At 44.4% G+C, this 22,564-nt stretch overlaps 1 protein-coding gene across 4 annotated transcripts in view; it reads left to right on the top strand.

The window, feature by feature from the left end:
* Nucleotides 1–2,243: 2,243 nt before the first annotated feature.
* The window catches only part of WDR33 (WD repeat domain 33), a 104,719-nt gene continuing 84,398 nt past the window's right edge, over nucleotides 2,244–22,564 (top strand). The window contains exons 1-2 of one of the 4 annotated variants that reach the window (XM_056564750.1): nucleotides 2,244–2,398; nucleotides 19,878–20,107. In XM_056564750.1, the coding sequence (XP_056420725.1) occupies nucleotides 19,904–20,107 (204 nt within the window). In that variant the 5' untranslated portion in view covers nucleotides 2,244–2,398; nucleotides 19,878–19,903. Of the gene's footprint in view, nucleotides 2,452–19,877; nucleotides 20,108–22,564 lie in introns of all 4 variants that reach the window. The other 3 variants (XM_056564747.1, XM_056564749.1, XM_056564746.1) reach the window with 3 other exon arrangements.

Below are 22,564 nucleotides of genomic sequence, written 5' to 3'. Positions count from 1 at the left end.
ATCGGATATGGTATCGGGGACATTAAACAAGTCCCCGATACCACAGGGATGTGGAATTCCTATCGCCCGACGCCCGGGACAAGCAGTTCTGGGCACCGGGCAGGTGAATTTGTCCGGCCCTTAGCCCGGCTTCGGGCAAGCAGGGCCGGACCTGACAAGTGCAGCCGCGATCTGCAGTCTGTATGGAGCGGGCACCCGACTCCTGCCCACTCCATACTCTGCAGCTCCCGGCTGTAAAAACCTGTGTCCTCCGAAGCAGAGCAGGGGAGATGAGAAGCTGTGTATTGGTCTTCTCTCCCCTGCTCTGCAGACGTGCGGGGGGGAGATGAGGGGGCGTGGCTTCTTGCTCCCCGTGCAGACCTGCGTCCTCTGCCTTCACCTCCCCCAGCTGTAGCTTCGGAGAGCTGAGGGGAGGAGGCGCGTCTGCAGGGGGTGATGCATGCGGCGCTCTGCAGTATGTATGGAGCGGGCTCGGGATCCCTGCCCGCTCCATACTCTGCAGCCCTCGGCTGTTCTCAGTAGCCGAGGGCCGCCGCTAATAGCCAGCATGCGGCGATCGCTGCGGCTGGCTATTAACCCTTTAGATCGCCACTGTAAAAGCTGACAGCGGCATCTAAAGGGACATGTGAATGCTCCCTGGTGGGCTAGTGGGGTGGATCGCCCCCCTGCAACGCGATCGCAGGGGGGCGATCCACTAGAGAGGTAGCCGGAGGACTTACCTCTGTTCCCTGCTGTCCCGGCTCTGTCATTGATAGAGTCTGGCTGGACCAGGCTCTATCAATGGATCACAGAGCAGACAGATTAATAGAGTTCAATAGAATCTATTCATCTGTCTGAGGAATCTAATGATTCCTCCTATAAGTGTAATAAAGTGTTAAAAAAAAAGTTTTTATAAAAGTTTGAAGACCACTGGGTTAATGTGTGTCTTTCAAACTGTGGCCCTCGAGATATTACAAAACTACAATTCCCAGCATGCCAAGACAGCCGTTGGCTGTCCGAGCATGCTGGGAGTTGTAGTTTTGCAACATCTGGAGGGCCACAGTTTGAAGACCGCTGCATTAACCCCTTCCATGTTAAAAGTTCAAATCCCCCCTTTTCCTATATAAAAACATGTAAACATAATAAAAATAAACATATTTGGTATCGCTTCGTGCGTAATTGTACAACCTATTAAAATATGACATTATATATCCCGTACGGTAAATGTAAAAAAAATACCAAACCACAGATTTGCAATTTTTATAATATCCCAAAAAAAAAAAAAGTTAAAAAGCGATTAAAAAGTCAGATCAATACCAAAATGGTACCGATACAAAAAACAGATTATGGCGCAAAAAATTAGCCGTCATACAGCCTGGTATGCGGAAAAAAAATAAAGCTACAAGGGTTAAAAAATGGCAATTAAAAGAATTGGAAAAAGTCCAGAATTAGTAAAACATGACGTAAACTATACAAATCTGGTATTGCTGTAATCAGGCGCCTAAAGTATAAAACTAACATGTTACCTCAACCACAAGGTAAATGGCGCAGAAAAGAAAACCACCAAATCTGCTAAATTATCTTTTACTATTTTAATTTCACTTCCCTAAATATATATATATATTTTTGTTTGGTTCAGAGAATATGAAATTGAAAAATTAAAAGGTATCATTATAGTAGGTAGTTATGGGTATTATAGGGCGAGGAGGAAAAAATGAATGCGTAAAAGCGAAAATTGGCCGGACAAGTGGATCGTCATGAGGGACAAGTAGATTTTGCTCCATTTTAGTCCCGTGGACAAGTAGTTTTTTATAAAATTTCCACACCCCTGTACCATGAAAAGGCCAGGTATCGGCCCCGATACCGATACTAGTATCGGTATCGGGACATCCCTAACGCTTACGCACTAAACTGAGTTGCTTGGTGATTCTCTGCAATTGAAATATAAGGCACCAGCTGCTTTCTGCAACAATATAGGTTGGTTGGCATTTAGTTCTCCACATGATGCTGATGGATGCCTGTGAAAGAAAGTGAAAACGCAGTGTGAACATGGCCTAAGACTTTTTTTTTATTTTTTTATTTTTTAGGCTATGCAATGTATAGTGCTGGTAAAACGTACAATATCAATAGTAACAGTAAACGTAAGAACTCTTTCATGTTTTTTGTTTTCCCTTTTAATAAAGTTTTAGATTTATGAAGACAAAAAAAAAATACGTGATGACGCAACGCGCAGCCGCTAGTTTTCTTCAGGGGGAAGGGGCGGGCCGTCGTGTCACGTGATTAATGGCGGAGCGCGGCATAGCACGGCAGAGGGGAGAGAAAGACCGAGACAGGAACCGGAAGCGTAAAGAGTGTCTTTAGAGAAGCTGCTTAGTCAGCTGAGTCGTTAACGGAGAGGGGGTGATTAAGAACGGAGGAGGTGACGGAGGGCATTGGCCCTAGCTTCGTATGTATATAGTACGTTCGTGCATGGTGGGTTTGGCAAACAGTAAACGGGTCTTTCCTTTACCGGAACAACCTGTAGCGTCCGCCATGTATCCTGTTGTAATAAACCACGTTCACCGCTGTACTTCCAGGCGTCTCTGGCCTCGCCTACTCGTATGGTGCACCTGGGCAGTTTAGTGTGGGCCTGAACTAGGAAGAAGTCTCCAGCACAGTCCCCCTCAATATGTCTCTCCAGCTCTTACATTACTACAACTCCCAGCATGCCTGGGCATTCAGCTGTGATATTGTGACAGCCGGAGAGTCACAGGTTGGGAAATACTGTATGAAACCGGTATGATTGTGGTTTTTTCCCAAACAATGTGTCTCCTGCTATTGCAAAACTACAACTCCCAGCAAGCCCGGACAGCCAAAGGCTGTCCGGGCTTGCTGGGAGTTGTAGTTTTGCAACAGCTGGAGATGCACGGTTTGGAATATACTGCCATATCTAGTTGGGAGTACTGAGATCAATATTGTAATTTCTTAGAGATTACTATTGATTCAACACTTTTTTGGTTCTGAATCTGTATTTATAGAACTCAGCATCTTACAATAACCTACAAGAGAAGATCTTCTGTTCTTAAAGGAATACTTCAGTTTAATATAATGTCTTCTGGGACCTCCCCCCGTGATTTCCAGTACAGGGCTGCGGTAGTCATGTATACATTGGGGGGGGGGGGGGGGGGGTGTTGGCTGCAGCGTTATGCTGGGGACAGACATGCTCCTTCCTGTGGACTACCACGGCCCTGTACTGGAGATTTCGGGGGGTCAGCAGTCAGACCCCCTTGATCTAGAACTTATCCCCTATTCTTCAGATATGGGATAAGTTATATTCCACTATATTATTCCTTTAAAGATCGTATTGAAATCTGGAGGTGCACATCAGGAATATAATTCAGAAATGTGTTCTCTTTCTGGGTAGTTTGAAGGGAACAAGTAATCAGTTTTGTGATGCAGGACAGGCTCCGTCATTACAACAGTCTGATTCACGACCCCTCCCAATATGTGAACAGTGTTTGCCAACCTGTGTGCTTCAAGCTTTTGCAAACTACAACTCCCAGAATGTCTGGACAGTGGAGCCCTATTCCCCATCGCAGCATGGAGTAAATCAGGCCTGTTCCTGTATTATGCTGTGATTTAGGCTGCTGGTTCCTTTTTTTTTTTTTTCTTTTTTTCCTTCTCTCTTTTTTCCCTCCTTTTAAAGCTTTATTTGTTCAACTGTTTCATACAATGTAACTAATTATCTTACAAGTTCCCATACAATATATGTACAGAAAAATAAAGCATAAAATAAAACATATATCTTACGGTGTACCACCGCCCCCCCTGCCCCCCCTAGACATCGCTGCAGGTGCTCCCCATGTGACCTTGCCCTTAGGGTGTATTCCCGCACTTTGGATCTGCTGCAGATCAGCTTTGAAGTTGTAATATCTGCAATCTGGATCCACAAATGTGGATTTTACAAGGCAGTTAGGGTATATTCAGAATACAGATTTTGAATGGAATCTCAGCTCGCAGAATTCCGCGAGCGGAAATTCCATCCTTGCGGCCGCTTGGCACTGTGCCGTCACCATTGATGGCTATGGAGTGCTCGCAGACTTGTCCGCGAAAGACCCATTCACACTAATGGTAGGAGTTCACACCGTGGAATTCCAACGCGCAATTCAGTGCATGGAATTCCGCGCTAAATAATTAGTGTGAACATACACTTATGTATGTTTCTCGCCTTGTGCAAGCCGTAGTTGCATATCCGCATTGGATTTAGGGGTCTTTTAATCACCAGTTTACCACATGGCAACACTAAGTTATAAAATAAACAAAACAGTACTCGCCTGTTAAATTCCCTACTGTATCCGCACCTACGCTTAAAGGGGTACTCCAGCATTTAGACATCTTATCCTCTATCCAAAGGATAGGGGATAAGATGCCTAATTGCAGGGGTCCTGCCGCTAGGGACCCCTGTGATCTTGCACGCGGCACCCCGTTTAAAATCAGTCCCCGGAGCGTGTTTGCTCCGGGTCTGATTACTGTCGATCACGGGGCCGGAGCATTGTGATGTCATGGCCCCGCCCCCGTGTGACATCACGCTCCACCCCTCAATGCAAGCCTATGGGAGGGGGCGTGACAGCTGTCACACACCCTCCCATAGACTTGCATTGAGGGGGTGGGGCATGACATCACACAGGGGCGGAGGCGTGACGTCACGATCTTCCGTGGTCGGGAGCCAGAACCTCCAGTGCTGCTGGAAGCAGATACAGGTGGGTGCTGCATGCTATATTGCGGACCCCCGTGATCAGACATCTTCTCCCCTATCCTTTGGATAGGGAATAAGATGTCTAGGGGTGGAGTACCAACTTTAACCTCTTAAGGACTCAGCCCATTTGGGCCTTAAGGACTTTATTTTTACATTTTCACCTTCAAAAAATCATAACTATATTTTATATTTTCATCCACAGACTAGTATGAGGGCTTGTTTTTTGCGCGACCAGTTGTCTGTTGTAATGCCATCACTCACTTTACCATAAAATTTCATGACACAACCAAAAAAATTCTATTTGTGTGGGGAAATCAAAAAGAAAACCGCAATTTTGCTAATTTTTGAAGGTTTTGTTTTCATGCCGTACAATTTACGGTAAAAATTACATGTGGTCTTTATTCTTTGGGTCAATATTTTTAAAATGATACCCATGATAAAAAATCGCAAACTTTTTAACCAAATTAGTATGTTTAAAACCCCCTATTTTGAAGACCTATATCATTATCTTTTTTTTGTATAAGCGGCGGTATGGGGGCTAATTTTTTGTGCCATGATCTGTACTTTTTATTGATACCATATTTGCTATTATAAAACTTTTTAATTTTATCAATTTTTTGGGGGGATAAAATGTTGTTAAAGCAGCAATTCTGGATTTTTTTTAACCCCTTAAAGGAGTAGTCCAGCGGTGACCCAGTGGTGAACAACTTATCCCCTATCCTAAGGATAGGGGATAAGTTTGAGATCGCGGGGGGTCCGACCTCTGGGGCCCCCTGCGATCTCCTGTACGGAGCCCCGACAGCTCGCGAGAAGAGGGTGTGTCAACCTCCACACGAAGCAGCGTCCGACACGCCCCCTCAATACAACTCTATGGCAGAGCCGAAGCGCTGCCTTCGGCAATCTCCGGCTCTGCCATAGAGATGTATTGAGGGGGCGTGTCGGCCGCCGCTTCGTGTGGGGGTCGACACCCGCTATCTGGCCGGAGAGCCTGGCCCCCGTACAGAGAGATCGCAGGGGGCCCCAGTGGTCGGACCCCCCGCGATCTCAAACTTATCCCCTATCCTTAGGATAGGGGATAAGTTGTTCACCACTGGGTCACCACTGGACTACTCCTTTAAGGACCCATGACGTACCGGTACGTCATGAGTCTGCTCCAGATCTATAACGCGGGGCCACAGCGGGTCGGGCCCGGCCTCTAACAGCCGGGACCCGTGGCTAATAGCGCGCGGCATTGATTGCGGTGCCGCGCGCTATTAACCCTTTAAAGTGAAAGCATGCCGGTTAGCTCAGGGAGCTCTTCGGGATAGCCGCGGCGAAATCGTGGCATCCCGAACAGCTTACAGGACAGCTTGAGGATCCCTACCTGCCTCCTGGTGTCCAATCGCCGAATGACTGCTCAGTGCCTGAGATCCAGGCATGAGCAGTCAAACGGCAGAATCATCGATCACTGGTTTCCTATGAGAAACCAATGATCAATGTGAAAGATCAGTGTGTGCAGTGTTATAGGTCCCTATGGGAGCTATAACACTGCAAAAAAAAAAGTGAATAAATATCATTTAACCCCTTCCATATTAAAAGTTTGAATCACCCCCATTTTCCCATAAAAAAAAATAAAAAAAACAGTGTAAATAAACATATGTGGTATCGCCGCGTGCGGAAATGTCAGAATTATAAAAACATATAGTTAAACCTCACGGTCAATGGCGTACGCGCAAAAAAATTCCAAAGTCTGAAATAGTTCATTTTTGGTCACTTTTTATATCATGAATAAAAAGCGATCAATAAGTCCGATCAATGCAAAAATGGTACCGCTAAAAACTTCAGATCACGGCGCAAACAATGAGCCCTCTTACCGCCCCATACGCGCAAAAATTAAAGTTATAGGTGTCAGAAGATGACAATTTTAAACGTATTAATTTTCCTGCATGTAGTTATGATTTTTTCCAGAAGTACGACAAAATCAAACCTATATAAGTAGGGTATCATTTTAACCGTATGGACCTACAGAATAATAAGGTGTAATTTTTACCGAAAAATGTACTACGTAGAAACGGAAGCCCCCAAAATTTACAAGTGTTTTTTTTTTTTTTTTTCAATTTCGTCTCTCAATTATTTTTTTTTTTCCGTTTTGCCGTAGATTTTTGGGCAAAATGACTGACTACATTACAAAGTAGAATTGGTGGCGCAAAAAATAAGCCATCAAATGGATTTTTACGTGCAAAATTGAATTGATTTTTTTTAAAGGCAAGGAGGAAAAAACAAAAATGCAAAAACGGAAAAACCCTCGGTCCTTAAGGGGTTAATGTTCACGCCATTCACCGTACGGTATCCTTAACATTATATTTTAATATTTCTGATATTTACGCATGTAGCAATACCAAATAAGTATATACAATAATTTTTTGCTCACTTATTGGGGGTGAAATAGGCAAAATGGGACAATTTAAGTTTTTATTGGGGAGGGGGTTTTCAAATTTTTTTTTAAAATTTATTTATTTTTTAACTTATATTTTTACACTTTAATAGTCCCCATAGGGGACTATTTATAGCAATCATTCGATTGCTAATACTGTATTGATCACTGTATCTGATGCTCGCAGTTATGTATAGGACGTAAATGTACGTCCTGGTGCGTTAAGTACCACCTCACCAGGACGTACACTTACGTCCTGCGTCGTTAAGGGATTAAAATACCCCTCAATATGATTTAAAGCATTACTGTCATACTGTGTTGATTGCACCAGGTCTCACTCTGATCTGTATAATGTCCATTCCTGTATTCTGTATTCAAGCCTTTAGTCTGCGGTGCTCTCTGTATTCCTGCAGATATCATGTATATGCTATACAGTATCTTGCATAAGTAAATGCACACCTCACTTTTTCATAAATACATCTTTTCATATGACACTTTGCTTTAATGTAAAGCACTAAGAGCACAGCCTGTGTAACAATGTTTAATGTTGTCCCCTCAAAATAATTTCCCACAGCCATTAATGTCTAAATCTTAACAAAAGTAAGTACAGACTCCTTGGTACCCCATTAACAGGGTTTAAACCGTTCTCATGAGTGGGAACGGTTTAAACCCGGTGGGTCCCAATTGGTGCGGGCAGCCAGGACTCGCAGCTAATTTCCTGAGTACCGCTGATTGGGGCGATGCCTGACATTAACCCTTTAGATGCCGCAATCAAAGTTGAATGCGGCATCTAAAAATGCGGGGTTAAAGGGGTACTCCGGTGCTTAGACATCTTATCCCCTATCCATGGATAGGGGATAAGATGCCTGATCGCGGGAGTCCCGCCGCTGGGGACCCCCGGGATCATGCACGCGGCACCCCGTGTGTAATCAGTCCCCGGAGTGTGTTCGCTCTGGGTCTGATTACGGTCGACCGCAGGGCCGGCGGCGTGTGACGTCACGATCCGCCCCTCAATGCAAGCCTACGTGAGGGGGCGTGATAGCTTTGGATAGGGGATAAGATGTCTAAGCACCGGAGTACCCCTTTAACGGTAGCTCAGTAGAGACATCCACGGCGACATTGCATGTTCCGATCAGCTAAGTGGACAGCGGGAGGGCCCTTACCTGCCTCCTCCTCATCCGATCGGTCTTCTGTTGCTCCTAGCCTGCTATGCAGATGAGAGCAGCGGAGCACTGATCTATGCTATGCCCCTATGGGGGCTTAAAAAAGTGTAGGTGAATTAACCCTTCCCTATTAAGCTTGAATCACACACACCCCCCCCCCTTCCCCATTTTTTAAAATATTGTAATAAAAAATAATCATATGTCGTAAATGTCCAACTAGTAAAATATAAGGGTAGCTAAACTGCATGGTCGATGGCGTACACTAGAGATGAGCAAAGTTACGGTGATTCGATTTGTCACAAACCTTGTGGCTCGGCAGTTGCTGACTATAGCCTGCATAAATGAGTTCAGCTTTCAGGTGCTCCGGTGGGCTGGAAAAGGTGGATACAGTCCTAGGAGAGAGTCCTCCAGCCCACCGGAGCACCTGAAAGCTGAACTGAATTTATGTAGGCTAAAGTTAGCAAACCGCCGAGCCGAGAAGTTCGTGACTAATCAAATCACTAACTTCGCTCATCTCTACCGTACACATAAAAAAAAAAGTCCAAAATTGTGCATTTTTGGTCACTTAATATACCATAAATAATTTAATAAAGTGTTAAAAAAGTCCATCAAAACAAAAATGGTACCGGTAAAAACGAAAGACCACGGCACAAAAATTATGCCCTCATATAGCCCCGTAATGAACTGTAGCTCTTCAGTGCCAGCAGCACTCATGCAGCCTTAGACCATGACACTCCCACCATGCTTGACTGTAGGCAGGACACACTTTTCTTTGTGCTTCTCACCCATGTCACACACTCTTGACACCATACCAACCAAGTAAATTTATCTTGGTCTCATTGGGCCACAGAACGTTTTTCCAGTGATCCATGTGCTTAGTCTGCTTGTCTTCATTACACTGTTTGTGGACTTTCTTGTGCTTCTTCTGGGACGACGTGCAGACCAATTTGATGGTGTGCATCGTATAGTCTGAGCACTGACAGTCTGACCCTTTCAACCTCTGCAGCAATGCTGGCAGCGCTCATACACCTATTTCTCAATGACAATATCTGGATATGATGCTGAGCATGTGCACTAAACTTCTTTGGTCAGCCATGGCAAGGAACCTGTCCTGTGAAAATGATGTATGGTCTTGCATTGCTGCAGCTCAGTTTCAGGGTCCTGACAATTTTTTCATGTAGAGCAGGGGTTCTCAAACTGGTGGACCTCCAGATGTTCAGAAACTTCAACTCCCAGCATTCCCGACAGCCATTAGCTGCAGCAAATGGCTGTCTGGGCATGTCCAGGAATGCTGGGAGTTGAAGTTTTGCAACATCTGGAGGGCCGCCAGTTTGAGACCCCTGATGTAGAGCAACAATTCTGTTGCCAAGGTTATGACATAATGGTTGTGTGGTGTTCTGGGGAGATACAACATAAAACACTGTTATACAGGCTGTGCGCTCCGTTGTTTTTTTTTTACATTGTAGTAGAGTGTCATTTCTTGAATGTTACATGAAAAGATACAAAAATATTTTAGTATATGTCATAATTGTATAGCATTTTTTTAAAATATATCTTGTTAGAATTACTACTTAAAGGGGTACTCCGGTGAAAAACAGTTATTTTTTTTAAATCAACTGGTGCCAGAAAGTTAAACAGATTTGTAAATTCCTTCTATTAAAAAAATCTTAATCCTTCCAGTACTTATTAGCTGCTGAATACTACAGAGGAAATACTTTTCTTTTTTTGGAACACAGTGCTCTCTGCTGACATCATGACCACAGTGCTCTCTGCTGACATCTGTCCATTTTAGGAACTGTCCAGGGTAGGAGAAAATCCCCATAGAAAACATATATGCTGCTCTGGACAGTTCCTAAAATGGACAGAGATGTCAGCAGAGAGCACTGTGGTCATGATGTCAGCAAAGAGCACAGTGTTCCAAAAAGAAAAGAATTTCCTCTGTAGTATACAGCAGCTAATAAATACTGGAAGGATGAAGATTTTTTTAATAGAAGTAATTTACAAATTTGTTTAACTTTCAGGCATCAGTTGATTTAAAAAAATAAATAAATAAAAGTTTTCCACCGGAGTACCCCGTTAAGTTAATGTTCAGGATTACTTTTAAAGCTAAGGCTTTGATGACACTTAGCGAAAATGCTGCTGAGTTTCTGTCTGTATTTTCAGCTATAGCAGCAAAGGTGATTAGACTTAAAGCATATTTGTCAGCTCCTTTTTTTTATACCTCTGTCACCTATATTTATTATAAAAATCCATCTGTTCATTAGCTCACAGTGTTAGAAATCCTCTCAAGGGAAGAAGATATGTCCCTCCTTGTGGTGCTGAGAGGTGATTGGTGTGTCTGCTCATGCAGCCTTGTCCATGACTCATCTCTTTTCCATGACTCATGGACTGGTTAGTGTCCCAGTAGGTATTGGGACCCCTCGTGGGATTTTCAAGAGCTGTTTTCTTTACTAAATAAGAAAAAAATTAAACCACTGAATTACAAAAGGTCTTTAATTTTCATCAGTAACAACATATACAAGTTTTTGGTTCTGATAGTGCCCATTTAAAGGGGTACTCCGCCCCTAGACATCTTATCCCCTATCCAAAGGATAGGGGATAAGATGTCAGATCGCCGGGGTCCCGCTGCCGAGATCGCTCTGCACGAAATGACGGGCAATACAGGGGCCGGAGCATCGTTACGTCACGGCTCCGCCCCTTGTGACGTCACGGCCCGCCCCCGTCAATACAAGTCTATGGGAGGGGGCGTGGTGGTCGTCACGCCCCCTGCCATAGACTTGCATTAAGGGGACGGGCCGTGATGTCATGAGGGGCGAAGCCATGATGTCACGCTGTTCCGGCCCCTGTATCGCCTGTCATTACGCACAGAGCGAACTCGCTCTGTGCAGTAATGATGCGGGGTGCCGCAGCGGGACCACGGCGATCTAACATCTTATCCCCTATCCTTTGGATACCCCTTCAAATTTCATACACCCAAAGGGAGAGTTATCAAGCTGTCTTATAGTAAGATTGATTGTTACCGATGGCAAGCAATCAGAACTCAGATTTCATTTCTCATGGTTGCTCTGCCCCCCCAATACAGTGTAAATTGTAATATACAGTGCTATAGGAAGGGAGTATTGAAACTTAAAGCATACCTTTTCATGGTGCCAAAAAATAAAAAATTTTTGCTCAATACCTAATCCTGATCATGTATATAAAATTTTTGTGTGTCTAGGACATAGAGCTGGGCGGCATGACCAAAAATGTGTATCACTGTATTTTTGTTAATTATGGCAGTTCCACGGTATTTAATGGTATTCCCCCCCCCCCCCCAATCATGTGACCCGTGGGCGCTGCTTCTCCCCCCCCCCCCCTCCCCCATCATGTGACCAGTGGGCGCTGCTTCCCCCTGTTACTCGGAATCGGCCTCACGGTCCGGCTGGCTCCTTACATGACAATGCTCTCAGCCTATCACCGGCCGAGGCGGGAAATCGCAGCGGCCGGTGATACAGTGACGGCTCTGCGATGTTCCCATCCCCAGGAAGCAGCAAGGGCAGCGGAGGGACCTTGAGGCCGGTTCCGGAGCAATGGGGGGAACGTAGGGAGGAGAGTTAAAGTCGATTTTGTTTATTTTTGAAGCCCGGGCTCAGGATAGTGCAGTACAGCGCAGCGGCTGATAATTATTTGGGGGGGGGGGGGGGGGGGGGGGGGAGAGAAGCAACACTCGCGGGTCACAATTATCAGCCAGGGCTGGGCTGATAAACCGGGTGGGGGGGGAGCAATGCTGGGCTGATAATTCATTTGGGGGGGAAGAGAAGCAGAACAGTGCCCGCGGGTCACATATGATTAGTTGCCCAATGTGGGGATAGCGCGCTGCGGCTGATCATTCATTCGAGGGGGGGGCCCAACCGCTATTGTGGTATGGGGAAAATTCATATCGTGCAGAAAAATAATTTCGGTATTCGGTATGAACCGGTATACCGCCCAGCACTACTAGGACCTATGTATATCACTAACAAATGGCATTTATATGTTGCTCACTTCCTTTGTCTTCTTGCCTTGTGGAGGGGCTTGTCCATCTCTCTCCCTCACTGTGATGATTCATCTGCTCTGAGCCTGGCAGTCTGCAAATCACTGCACAGTAGTTTTATTCATACATTTGCTATCTGTTCCTAGTAAAGCTGGATGTTAATCAACATAGCTGTCACTTGGTCTGTCATTCACCTTTCACAGACTCCTGAATTTCTGATCCGCTTCTTTGTCATTCAGGAGTCAGAGAAAACTTTGGCTGTTCAAGCATGCTGGGAGTTGTAGTTTTGCAACAGCTGGAGCTGCAGTGTTAATAAAGCACTGTTAGAGCAGTGTTGCCTTTAGCTGTTGCAAAACTACAACTCCCAGCATGCCCACACATCTGTCTGTAGTTTTACAAGAGCTGGAGGTACACAGATGGAGAATACACAGCTCTAAAACAGAGTTTTACAAAGATTGTACCCCCAGCTGTTGTAAAACTACAACTCCCAAATGATGTGTGGGTGCAATGGTGATCTCCTATACTAGAAACCAACACACTTTACAGCCGGTATCCAGTATGCTGCAAAATACAGAGTAGTTTTCTGCATAAAGACAGATGACCCCTAGTGGTGGCTATTTTAATTTCTAGATTTTTTAGTAAAATTAAAAAATTTTTAAATGTATATTTAAAGAGTCATCAGTAGTACTAAAAAATATAAAAAGTTTTTCATAATGACAGGGCCTCTTTAATAGTCGTACTTTACACAATGTGATGCCTTGAACTCTTCATTCCAGCTCTGGTACAGTGGGGGAGATTTATCAAAACCTGTGCAGAGGAAAAGTTGCCCTAAGCAACCAATCAGATTGCTTTAATTTTTCACAGGCCTCTTTATAAATGAAAGAAGCAATCTGATTGGTTGCTATGGGACATTGGCCTTCTTTTTCTCTGCGCCGGTTTTAATAAATATCCCCTATTGACACTTAAATAATAATGCACACAGATGGGGTTGCTAGAATCAAATAAAATGTAGATTGTAATGCCGATATATGTAAAAGATTACAATATTAGATGGAAATGATACATTTATTGGGGGAAGACAGTACATTTAAAGTGTAGCTCCCACCATCACTTTTTTTTTTTTTCTGTCCCTGCCTATTACCCATCTTTCCCGAACCCCCTCCCTGCCTTTCATTTTTTTTTTTTTTTTTTACATATTAAAAATGCTTTTTTGTCTGCCTGGTAGTGTGCTCACTACCAGGCAGACTCCCCCAGCAGGTACCACGTCACTGATGCCTGCTGGGGCCGAAACTTCCGCCCGTAGTTCACCTATACAGGGTGTCTCCAGCTGTTTCCACACTGCAACTCCCAGCTTGCCCTTATATCTATTGGCTGTCAGAGCATGCTGGGAGTTGTAGTGGGGAAACAACTGGAGGCACCCTGTATATGTCAACACCGGAGCACATACCGCTCCCTGCCTCGCAGCCCGCAACCCCGGCCCTGTAGCGCCGCTCAACTCACTCCCCCTCCCCCTTAGTTCACCCAGAGTATCCCTGCCGCGCAGCCCGCAACCCCCCGGCTTTGCTCAACCCACTCCCCCTTCACCTATTCAGTGTCCTTCCAGCTGGTTCCCCACTACAACTCCCAGGGCATGCTGGGGGTTGTAGTGGGGAAACTGGAGGCATACTGTATAGGCGAACAGTATACATAATACTTGAACATATACATAATACAGTGAACATAATACTTTACCTTGTCCCCGAGCCTGCGCGCGTCCTCTTCCTTCAAAGCGCTCGCTCCCGCCTATCTGATTGACAGGCGGGAGCGAGCACAGCAGTGATTGAATTTCGACTCGTTGCCAGGCTTCAACGAGTCGGAATTCATTAGTGACGTCAGTGCTGAATGCATTCGGCCACTAGGAGGGCGACCCCTAGTGGCCGAATTTAAAAGTGATTGATTTTAAACTGTTTTAAAATCACTTTTTTTAATTAAACTATATTAGAGATATGTTGTAGTACTTAAGTACTACAACATATCAATTTTTTGTTTTCATGACAGTGCCCATTTAAAAGAAACCTTTATTCTTTTGGGCCGCCTCAAGCCTGGATACAAGATTAAATCTAGTTGGGCATGGTGACGCTCAACTCAAGGCCCCCATACTTACCCACAGATGTTGTAGCCGGCCTGTAGATTCTTAAAACACGGAAGTTGCCAAAGCAGGCTCTTGCCCTAAATGCTCGATTTGACTTTAAATCTGGCGAAAGGGCAGACCAAGGAAGTGTTAGATTCTGGAGTAGTAATTCCTGGGAACCTCTCACTGTGTGTGGATGAACATTATCATGATGAAAGATATCAGTTGAAACCCCTGCCATAAGAGGGAACACATGTAGCCACATGATGTCTTGCACATATCATTGAGCGGTTACTTTCTCTCGTATCTCTCTCTCGTTTCTCTTAAGGGTGATCGAACAGTGTATGCGATGGCTTCCCAAGTCATCACTCTAGCAGATGGGGCAATGTGTTGCTCCACAGCAAAGACAATAGTGCTCAACTCAAGGCCCCCATACAGTAACCAGTCTGTCATTGATGGCAAATGGAACCTGGATTTTTTTTGCTAAAGACAATATGGCTTGCCTGTAGCAGTCCAGGTTGACCGTTTACAACACCACTTTAAGGCTATGTGCACACGTCGAAAATCTGTGCTGACATCTTCTGACTGCGCGCAACAGGCGCTAGGACCGCATGGGAATGCGTGGCGTCATAGACAGCAATGTATTCTGTGCTAAGTCTGCAAAAAATGTGGACGTTTTCATTTTTTCTGCGGACAACGGAATCGGAATTTCCTGGCCAAAAGCATCTGGCGTGGAAATTCCGGCATGTGCACAGCAGAATCCTGTCAACTTCAAGGGGACTCTGCTGTGGAATTCCGCACAGAAATTCTGAAATGTGAACATAGCATAAATGATGGTCGTCAAAGGCAGGACACACGGAGTACTGTCCATAACTGGTATAGACCAGTATATGGAGGGTTAAATTCGTTTATTTAATTCCTATAGATTCCCTTTTGGGTATCCAAAAAAACTCTGTTTTCCCATATACTACTTAACCTAATAAAATTCCATAGGCTTTATTGTATACTACACACTATTTAAAAACAAATAGCACTGTTTTCTCTATTTGCTATTTTAGTAAGGTCATTTGCTTGCGCAGATATCTCTGCTATTTGTGATATATTTGTATTAGAGCAACCCCGTGTGCCTGCAGGTCACACTCGGTAGATTGCAAGGAGCAACAGTGCTATGATTATTAAAAACTCCACTCTGCCCCCCTCAACATGTTTCGCTACGACGTAGCGTTATCAAGAGGTAGCGGGCAACTGTGACACCGAATTTCTTATTGCGAAGTGCTTGGAAATAAACTGGGCGGAGACAATGGAGCGTAGTGAAGGTGTCGCGTGTCTGGATGGAGGAAACTGTGGAAGCTCTCTGGAGCCTGTTTGCTGTGTGCTCATGCTATCATCTAACCAATGCTCCAAACACCTCTTTAGGGCTCATTCACACGGGCGGTTCCACAGCATATTTTACCCTGCGGATCCACAGACAATGGGCCCTACAGTGCCTGCTCATGGCAGCAATCCTCCACTACTCGCAGACATGCTGCAATGTGCGAGTTGCCACGCGCATGCGCAGTGTCCTCTCACACATTGTGGCTGCTCCCCCTGCTCCTTGAGCTAGGCCGAGAGCAGCCGCGATGTGAAAGTACACTGCGCGGTGACTCGCACGTCACAGCGTGGCTGCTTGTAGCGGCGGATTGCCGCTATGAGCAGGCACAGAAGGGGCAGCACTGTATGGTTCATTGTCGGCGCATCCGCAGAGTAAAATACGCTGTGGATCCATCTGTGTGAATGAGCCCTTAGTGTGGTCAGAATAGCCTAGACGGCGGGCAGTTCGTTGAAACGACCATCCTGCTTATCTTAGTCCAACAATTCATCCTTCTCATCTTAGTCTGTCAGCTGGGCAAAATGTCTGAGTGGGTCAGTCCTGAGTGTGTCAAAGAGGCATGTCTAGCAGTCAGCTATGTTTCACCAAGAGGTACACTTTGCCATTGTAGCCTCTGAGTCCCTTTTTAGAGCAGCGGAGGAAGCACTTTTACACCCTCTTGTGGCAATATCCATTGTCTAAGACCACATCTGTAATAATTTACATATCTGCCATAGACATAACTGCATGCAGAGTTTTCCAGCAATCCGGCATTTCTATCTGGGTGCATTATTTTCTTTTTGTCAAAATATATACTTCTAGTGTTGACAACTGTCATGTATAACCTTTGACATGTTGCCAAGAAATGTCAAAAGTTGAGATCACAGTGTGTATCAGTCCTGAGACCCACTGTGATTGTAAGTAATTAACCAGTGAATTGAGTGGCAGTGCACTCCACTGGCTACTGGCAGATCCAACATTTTCTCTGCTTAGAAAGGTCAGATTTGATAGACAGCTAGCAAAATGTGCTCTGCCACACACTTCACCTGGCTGTTACTCACATTCGCACGGTCTCAGAAGTGAGCAAGTAAACATTTTGGTTGCAGCAGTTTCACCTGAGAATTAGTTAGGAATTAAATGGGTAACTAATGTCTACTATGGTTGTCTTGAGTCCTAGAGAGAAGAGGTTGTGAGTGGGGGCGCCCTACCCTTTATAATGTCTTATAGCTTATATAGGTGACAAGTACCCTGATTGCCTTTGTATGTCAGACCTTTTCAATCCATGCAGAAATGTGTGTAAATTTGTCAGCCGTATATTTGAATAGCTGAGTAATTTAGTGTGCAATGTATGAGAATATATACTTATTAGACACTTTATGTAATGGTTCATAGTTGCCTGGAGTAGTGCTGGGTGGTATACCGGTTCATACCGGAAAAAAAAAACTCCTGCACGATATGAATTTTTCCTATACCGCGATACCGGTTGGGCCCCTTCCCCCTCTTCGAATTAATGAATTATCAGCCGCAGCGCGCTGTTCTGCTTCTCCCCCCTCCCCCCGGGTTTATCAGCCCAGCGCTGCACTGTCCCCCCACACGGGAGACTAATCATATGTGACCCGCAATCGCTGCTCCTCTGCCCCCCCCCCCCCCGCGCTGTACTGTACTATCCTTTTAATTCACCTTCCTACGGTCCCTCCGCTGCTCTTGCTGCTTCCTGGGGATGGGAACGTCACAGAGCCGTCAGCCTATCAGCGATGTCCCAGCGATTTTTATTTTATTTATTTAGGGAAGAAATTTAAGTGAAAACCGCAATTTTGCACATTTTAGAGGGTTTTGTTTTCACACTTTACGGTAAAAATGACGTGCTCTTTATTCTGTGGGTCAATACGATTAAAATGATACCCATGGCTAGATTTTTTTTTTATATTTTTGTACCGCTTAAAAAAAAATCTAAAATTTTTGTACAAAATCAGTAATCTAAAATTGCCCTATTTTGTCCACCTATAACTTTTTCACTTTTTTTGTATATAGGGCGGTATGAGGGCTCATTTTTTGCGCCGTCATAATTACTTTTTATTGATACCACATTTTCATATATAAAACTTTTAGATGATTATTAAAAAAAAAAAAAATGTGGAATAAAATGTGACAAAGCAGCATTTTTGGACTTTTTATTTTTTATGCTTATGCCGTTCACCGTACGGGATCGTTAACATTATATTTTGATAGTTCGGACATTTCAGCATGCGGCGATACCAAATATGTTTATTAAAAAAATTACGCTTTTTGGGAGTAAAATGGGTAAAACTGACAATTTTTATTGGGGGAGGGGTTTTTTCACTCTTAATTTTATTTTATTTTTTACATTTTTCAACTTTTTTCGTACACTTTTTTTTTTTTTTTTTTATGTCCCCATAGAGGACTATCTATATCAATCATTTGATTTCAAATACTGCTCAGGGCTGTACATAGGACATAGCACTGATCAGTATTATCGGTGATCTTCTGCTCTGCTCGATCTCAGACCAGAGCAGGTAACGCCAGGAGACAGACAGATGCAGGTGAGGGAACCTCCGTCCGCCATTACAGATGATCGAATCCCTGTGGCAGCGCTGCGAGCGATCCGATCATCTATTTTAACATGCGCATTGCCGCAGATGCCGTGATCTGTACTGATTGACCTTAAATTAGCATTTATCTATCTCATTCCTATTAAAGGGGTTGTCCATTGGAATGTATTATTTTCCTATTGTCTCCAGCCTACCTAATAAAATAGTGAAAACTTTCTTACCATCCTTTGCTTCCTCCTCTGGTATCTGGGCACCCATGGCTGGTTACTCTGCTTTTCCCTCAGTTGCAGAGCATAGTCTACGTCCAGGGGAACTGACAGTGCTGCTCGCCAATTACAGGCTGAGACTGGACACTGCTGCGGCCATAGATTGGCAAAGCGGCACTGTGACATCACATCTACAGCTAAGGCTGGCTCCATGAAGCAGCCAGACAGCTGAGACTGGCCGGACACGGGGCGTCCTGATCCATGAGCTACAAGGGAGCGGAGGAAGGTGAGTTAAAGTTTTTATTTTGGTGAGCAGGCGAAGGACAATAAGAAAATAATAAATTCCACTGGACAATCCCTTTTAATGTTCTCTCCATCACAGATGCCTATTTTCTGACTGACAAGTGGATGACTATTAATTTGGTTTTATTTTTCTCCGTACACAGCTCCTCCCCCGCACACAGCTCCATCCCCCTCCCCTGCTCTGTCTCCACAGGACCTGATCTACCACGGAGGACCTGATCTTGCACGGGGAAAACAGCGAGCAGGGAGGAGAGAGGACACACTGCACGGGGCTGGGGAGGATTTGTGTGTGTGTGTGTGTGTGTGTGTGTGTGTGTGTGTGTGTGTGAAGGAGGACAGACTGCACTGCACGGGCTGTTTCGGAAATCTCACCTCACACCGGCGTGTGAGGTGCAGACTTGAATCCGCTCCTGCGCCTCACACCGTCATTAAAGAAAAATAAGGGGGAAGTCGGTCTTTCCCTGCTAGCCCGATACAGGGCTAAATCTATGAACAATTCGCCTGCCCGGCGCCCAAAACTACTTGTCCAGGGCATCGGGCGATAGGATTTCCACATCCCTGAGTCATAAAGTTCAATCATGCCAACACTTTGGTGCATTTTTTTCTACTATTTTGATTTTTAACATGACTTAATACATTATGACAGTTTTGATTAATTAACTTAATACTTCATATTTCGTTCCTGTATTATCACACAGAAGACTTGGCTTACTTCCTGTGCTTCCAAATCACATTGTACACCCTGAAACCATTCCTGCATGGCAGTGAGCTGGTGGTTGTTCTTTCTTTGTGCACATTTTTAGCACTTGTTAGCCATGCCACTCTTTTCTAGACCGTTTTAAAAGTAAAGATGGATGTCTCCATATCTAAAGCATAAAATGTTTGCTTTGTCACCACAACCCTGCTGCTCTTTGCCAGTAAATTTTCTCCACTTTGTATGATCCCTAATCAAATGTAAAATTTACTGTGCTAAACATTTTTTTTATAGATATTTTAATGAGTTTTTTAATTTATATTTTTATTTCTTTGTGTTTCAAGCATCCAAGCCCTCTGTAAACATCACAATGGCAACAGAAATTGGTTCCCCTCCTCGCTTCTTCCACATGCCGCGTTTCCAGCATCAGGCTCCCCGCCAGTTGTTCTACAAACGCCCCGACTATGCACAGCAGCAGGCAATGCAGCAGCTTACTTTTGATGGCAAGCGCATGAGGAAGGCTGTAAATCGCAAGACTATAGATTACAATCCTTCTGTCATAAAGTATCTTGAGGTGAGTAGTGCTTAGGGTAAGATATTTATTTAAATTTTACCAATCTTGATATACCTCCTTTCCCTTCTATGGCAAACAGGATAGCAACACCCCCAAACCCCCCCCCCCTTTTTATTTTTTTATTTCACTAAAAAAATCCAAAAGATAGGGGTTAACATGTCTAATCGCAGGGGGTCCTGTTATCTATAACATGTCTAGGGGTGGAGTACCCATTTAATAGGTTTTATTTTAGATTTTACAAAGAATAAACCAGAGACAAAACATTGATAAACTGGACAATTAATCCAAAGTACAGTGCTAATGGATAATGCAAAAATGCATTGTTTGCATAGAAGTATTAAAGTACAGTGCAAAGCCAAAAGAGAAACAGTTTGCAGCAATGTCAATTAGCTTGGAGTGTTGATATGGTTTAATAAACGCCATCATTAGGACTTCTAGTGTAAATTTTCAGAATGCCGGGCTGCTGGCCTGGAGATGGCGAGGGGTTGAAGCGGACAGACCCCCTGCAATTAGACATCTTATCACCTATCCTTTGGATAGGGGCAAAGCACCCCATTAATGATGCACAACAAGATAACAGAAAAGGATACATCACAAAAGCATCCCTGGTCCAAGCAGTGAGCAACTGCTCTTGATATGCCAGAAAGCGGGATGAAGGCGATTTTAATCACAAGGCACCTCTGTGTACTTGTTAAGAACACATATTAAAACTAAGGAGAGCTGCCTAGATGTTTAGGAGAGGTAGAGGAAAGAAATATATATAGGAGACGGCAGCGCCTCGTGTCCCCGTAGGTATTTTTTCAGAATATCCTCTATGAAGAGTGCTGTCACCTGTGGTGATGTCCAGAAGGAGTAGCGTTGGTCGGTGGTGTGCAAGCTAAGCAGAGGTCCGTAGCGATATTTGAAGAGTAAAATGTAGAAAAACACTGCAGCGGCGCTTCCACCCAAGAAGATCAGGATGCAAGGAGTATTTGGTTTCAATAGCTCCTTTATTGAAAATGTAATAAAAATAACACAAATATTGCACAGAATGGCAAGACTCATTTCAGGAGGTTAATCTCCTGTTATCAGTTGCAAGATGAGAGGTATCTATGACCTCTCATCTTGCAATTGATAATTTGAGATTACCCTCCCAAAACGAGTCTTGCCACTCTACACTCTAGATCTTTAGGAGTCCTCTTTTTCAATTGAAGTGATTTGAAACTGCTAGTAGTCACATAGGCTGCCAAATGGAGAAAAGTTGTTTCAAAATGACATTTTAAGCTAAAATATAGTTTTGTAAAACACCAGTTGTGATGTTTACTGTGTGACTCCTCTCTGGCTTCTTACTTTGGCTAAGTTTGATTGACAGTCTCCCTCTATTGTGAAAGACTTGTCAATCAGGCTTGACTGGAGGGAGCCGCCCAGCACTTTTCAAAGCTGTTTACGCTGAAATTATGAAGCATTAAAGAAAAAAACTATTGTTATTAGAGAACATCAGAACTGAACTGAATTCTTCCCCAAAAAAAAAATCGCACACTACACCTCTCCTAAGGTCAGTTAAATGGAGTCATATTGTAAAACCACACATAACCTGATGACCGTTGTGGTGGTGGTTATGGAAGAAATTAGCTCTGTATTTATACTACTAGAAAACCCCTGGTCAGTGTAGAGTTAGTTTCGAGTACCCCTTTTAGGCTATGTTCACATGGCAGAATTTCTGCACGGAATTCTTCATGAAAATTCTGGATGAATTTATAAACAATTCCATGGAATTCCAGCAGCAGAAATTCTGCTGTGTGAATGGAACAGCGGAATCCCATTGAAGTGTTCTGGCTACAAAATTAATGCAGAATTCCGTGTAAACATAGCCTGTGGAGTAGCATGTTTGCTTAAAGGGGTACTATGCCCATAGACATCTTATCCCCTATCTAAAGGATAGGGGATAAGATGTCAGAGCCCCGGGATCCCCGCTGCAGCACCCCGCTATCATTACAGCACAGAGCGAGTTCGCTCTGCACGTAATGACGGGCAATACAGGGGCCGGAGCATCGTTACGTCACGGCTCCGCCCCTCGTGACATCACGGCCCGCCCCTTTCAATACAAGTCTATGGGAGGGGGCGTGCCGGTCGTCACGCGCCCTGCCATAGACTTGCATTAAGGGGATGGGCCGTGATGTCACGAGGGGCGGAGCCATGACATCACGCTGCCCTGTCCCGTGTATCACCCGTCATTACGCACAGAGAAAACTCGTTCTGTGCTGTAATGATAGCGGGGTGCCGCAGCGGGGATCCCGGGGCTCCCCAGCAGCGGGACCGTGGCGATCTGACATCTTATCCCCTATCCAAAGGATAGGGGATAAGATGTCTAGGGGCGGAGTACCCCTTTAAGGCTAAGTTTCCACTTGTTTTTTTCTCTTGCATTTTTTGTGTGAAAAAAAAAAAAAGCCAGTGCAATTTTCTGCGTTTGTCGTTTTT

This window comes from Hyla sarda, chromosome 3 (assembly GCF_029499605.1).
Source record: "Hyla sarda isolate aHylSar1 chromosome 3, aHylSar1.hap1, whole genome shotgun sequence".
In the NCBI taxonomy this organism is placed as follows: domain Eukaryota; kingdom Metazoa; phylum Chordata; class Amphibia; order Anura; family Hylidae; genus Hyla; species Hyla sarda.
This window is presented reverse-complemented; position numbering and strand designations above follow the sequence as displayed.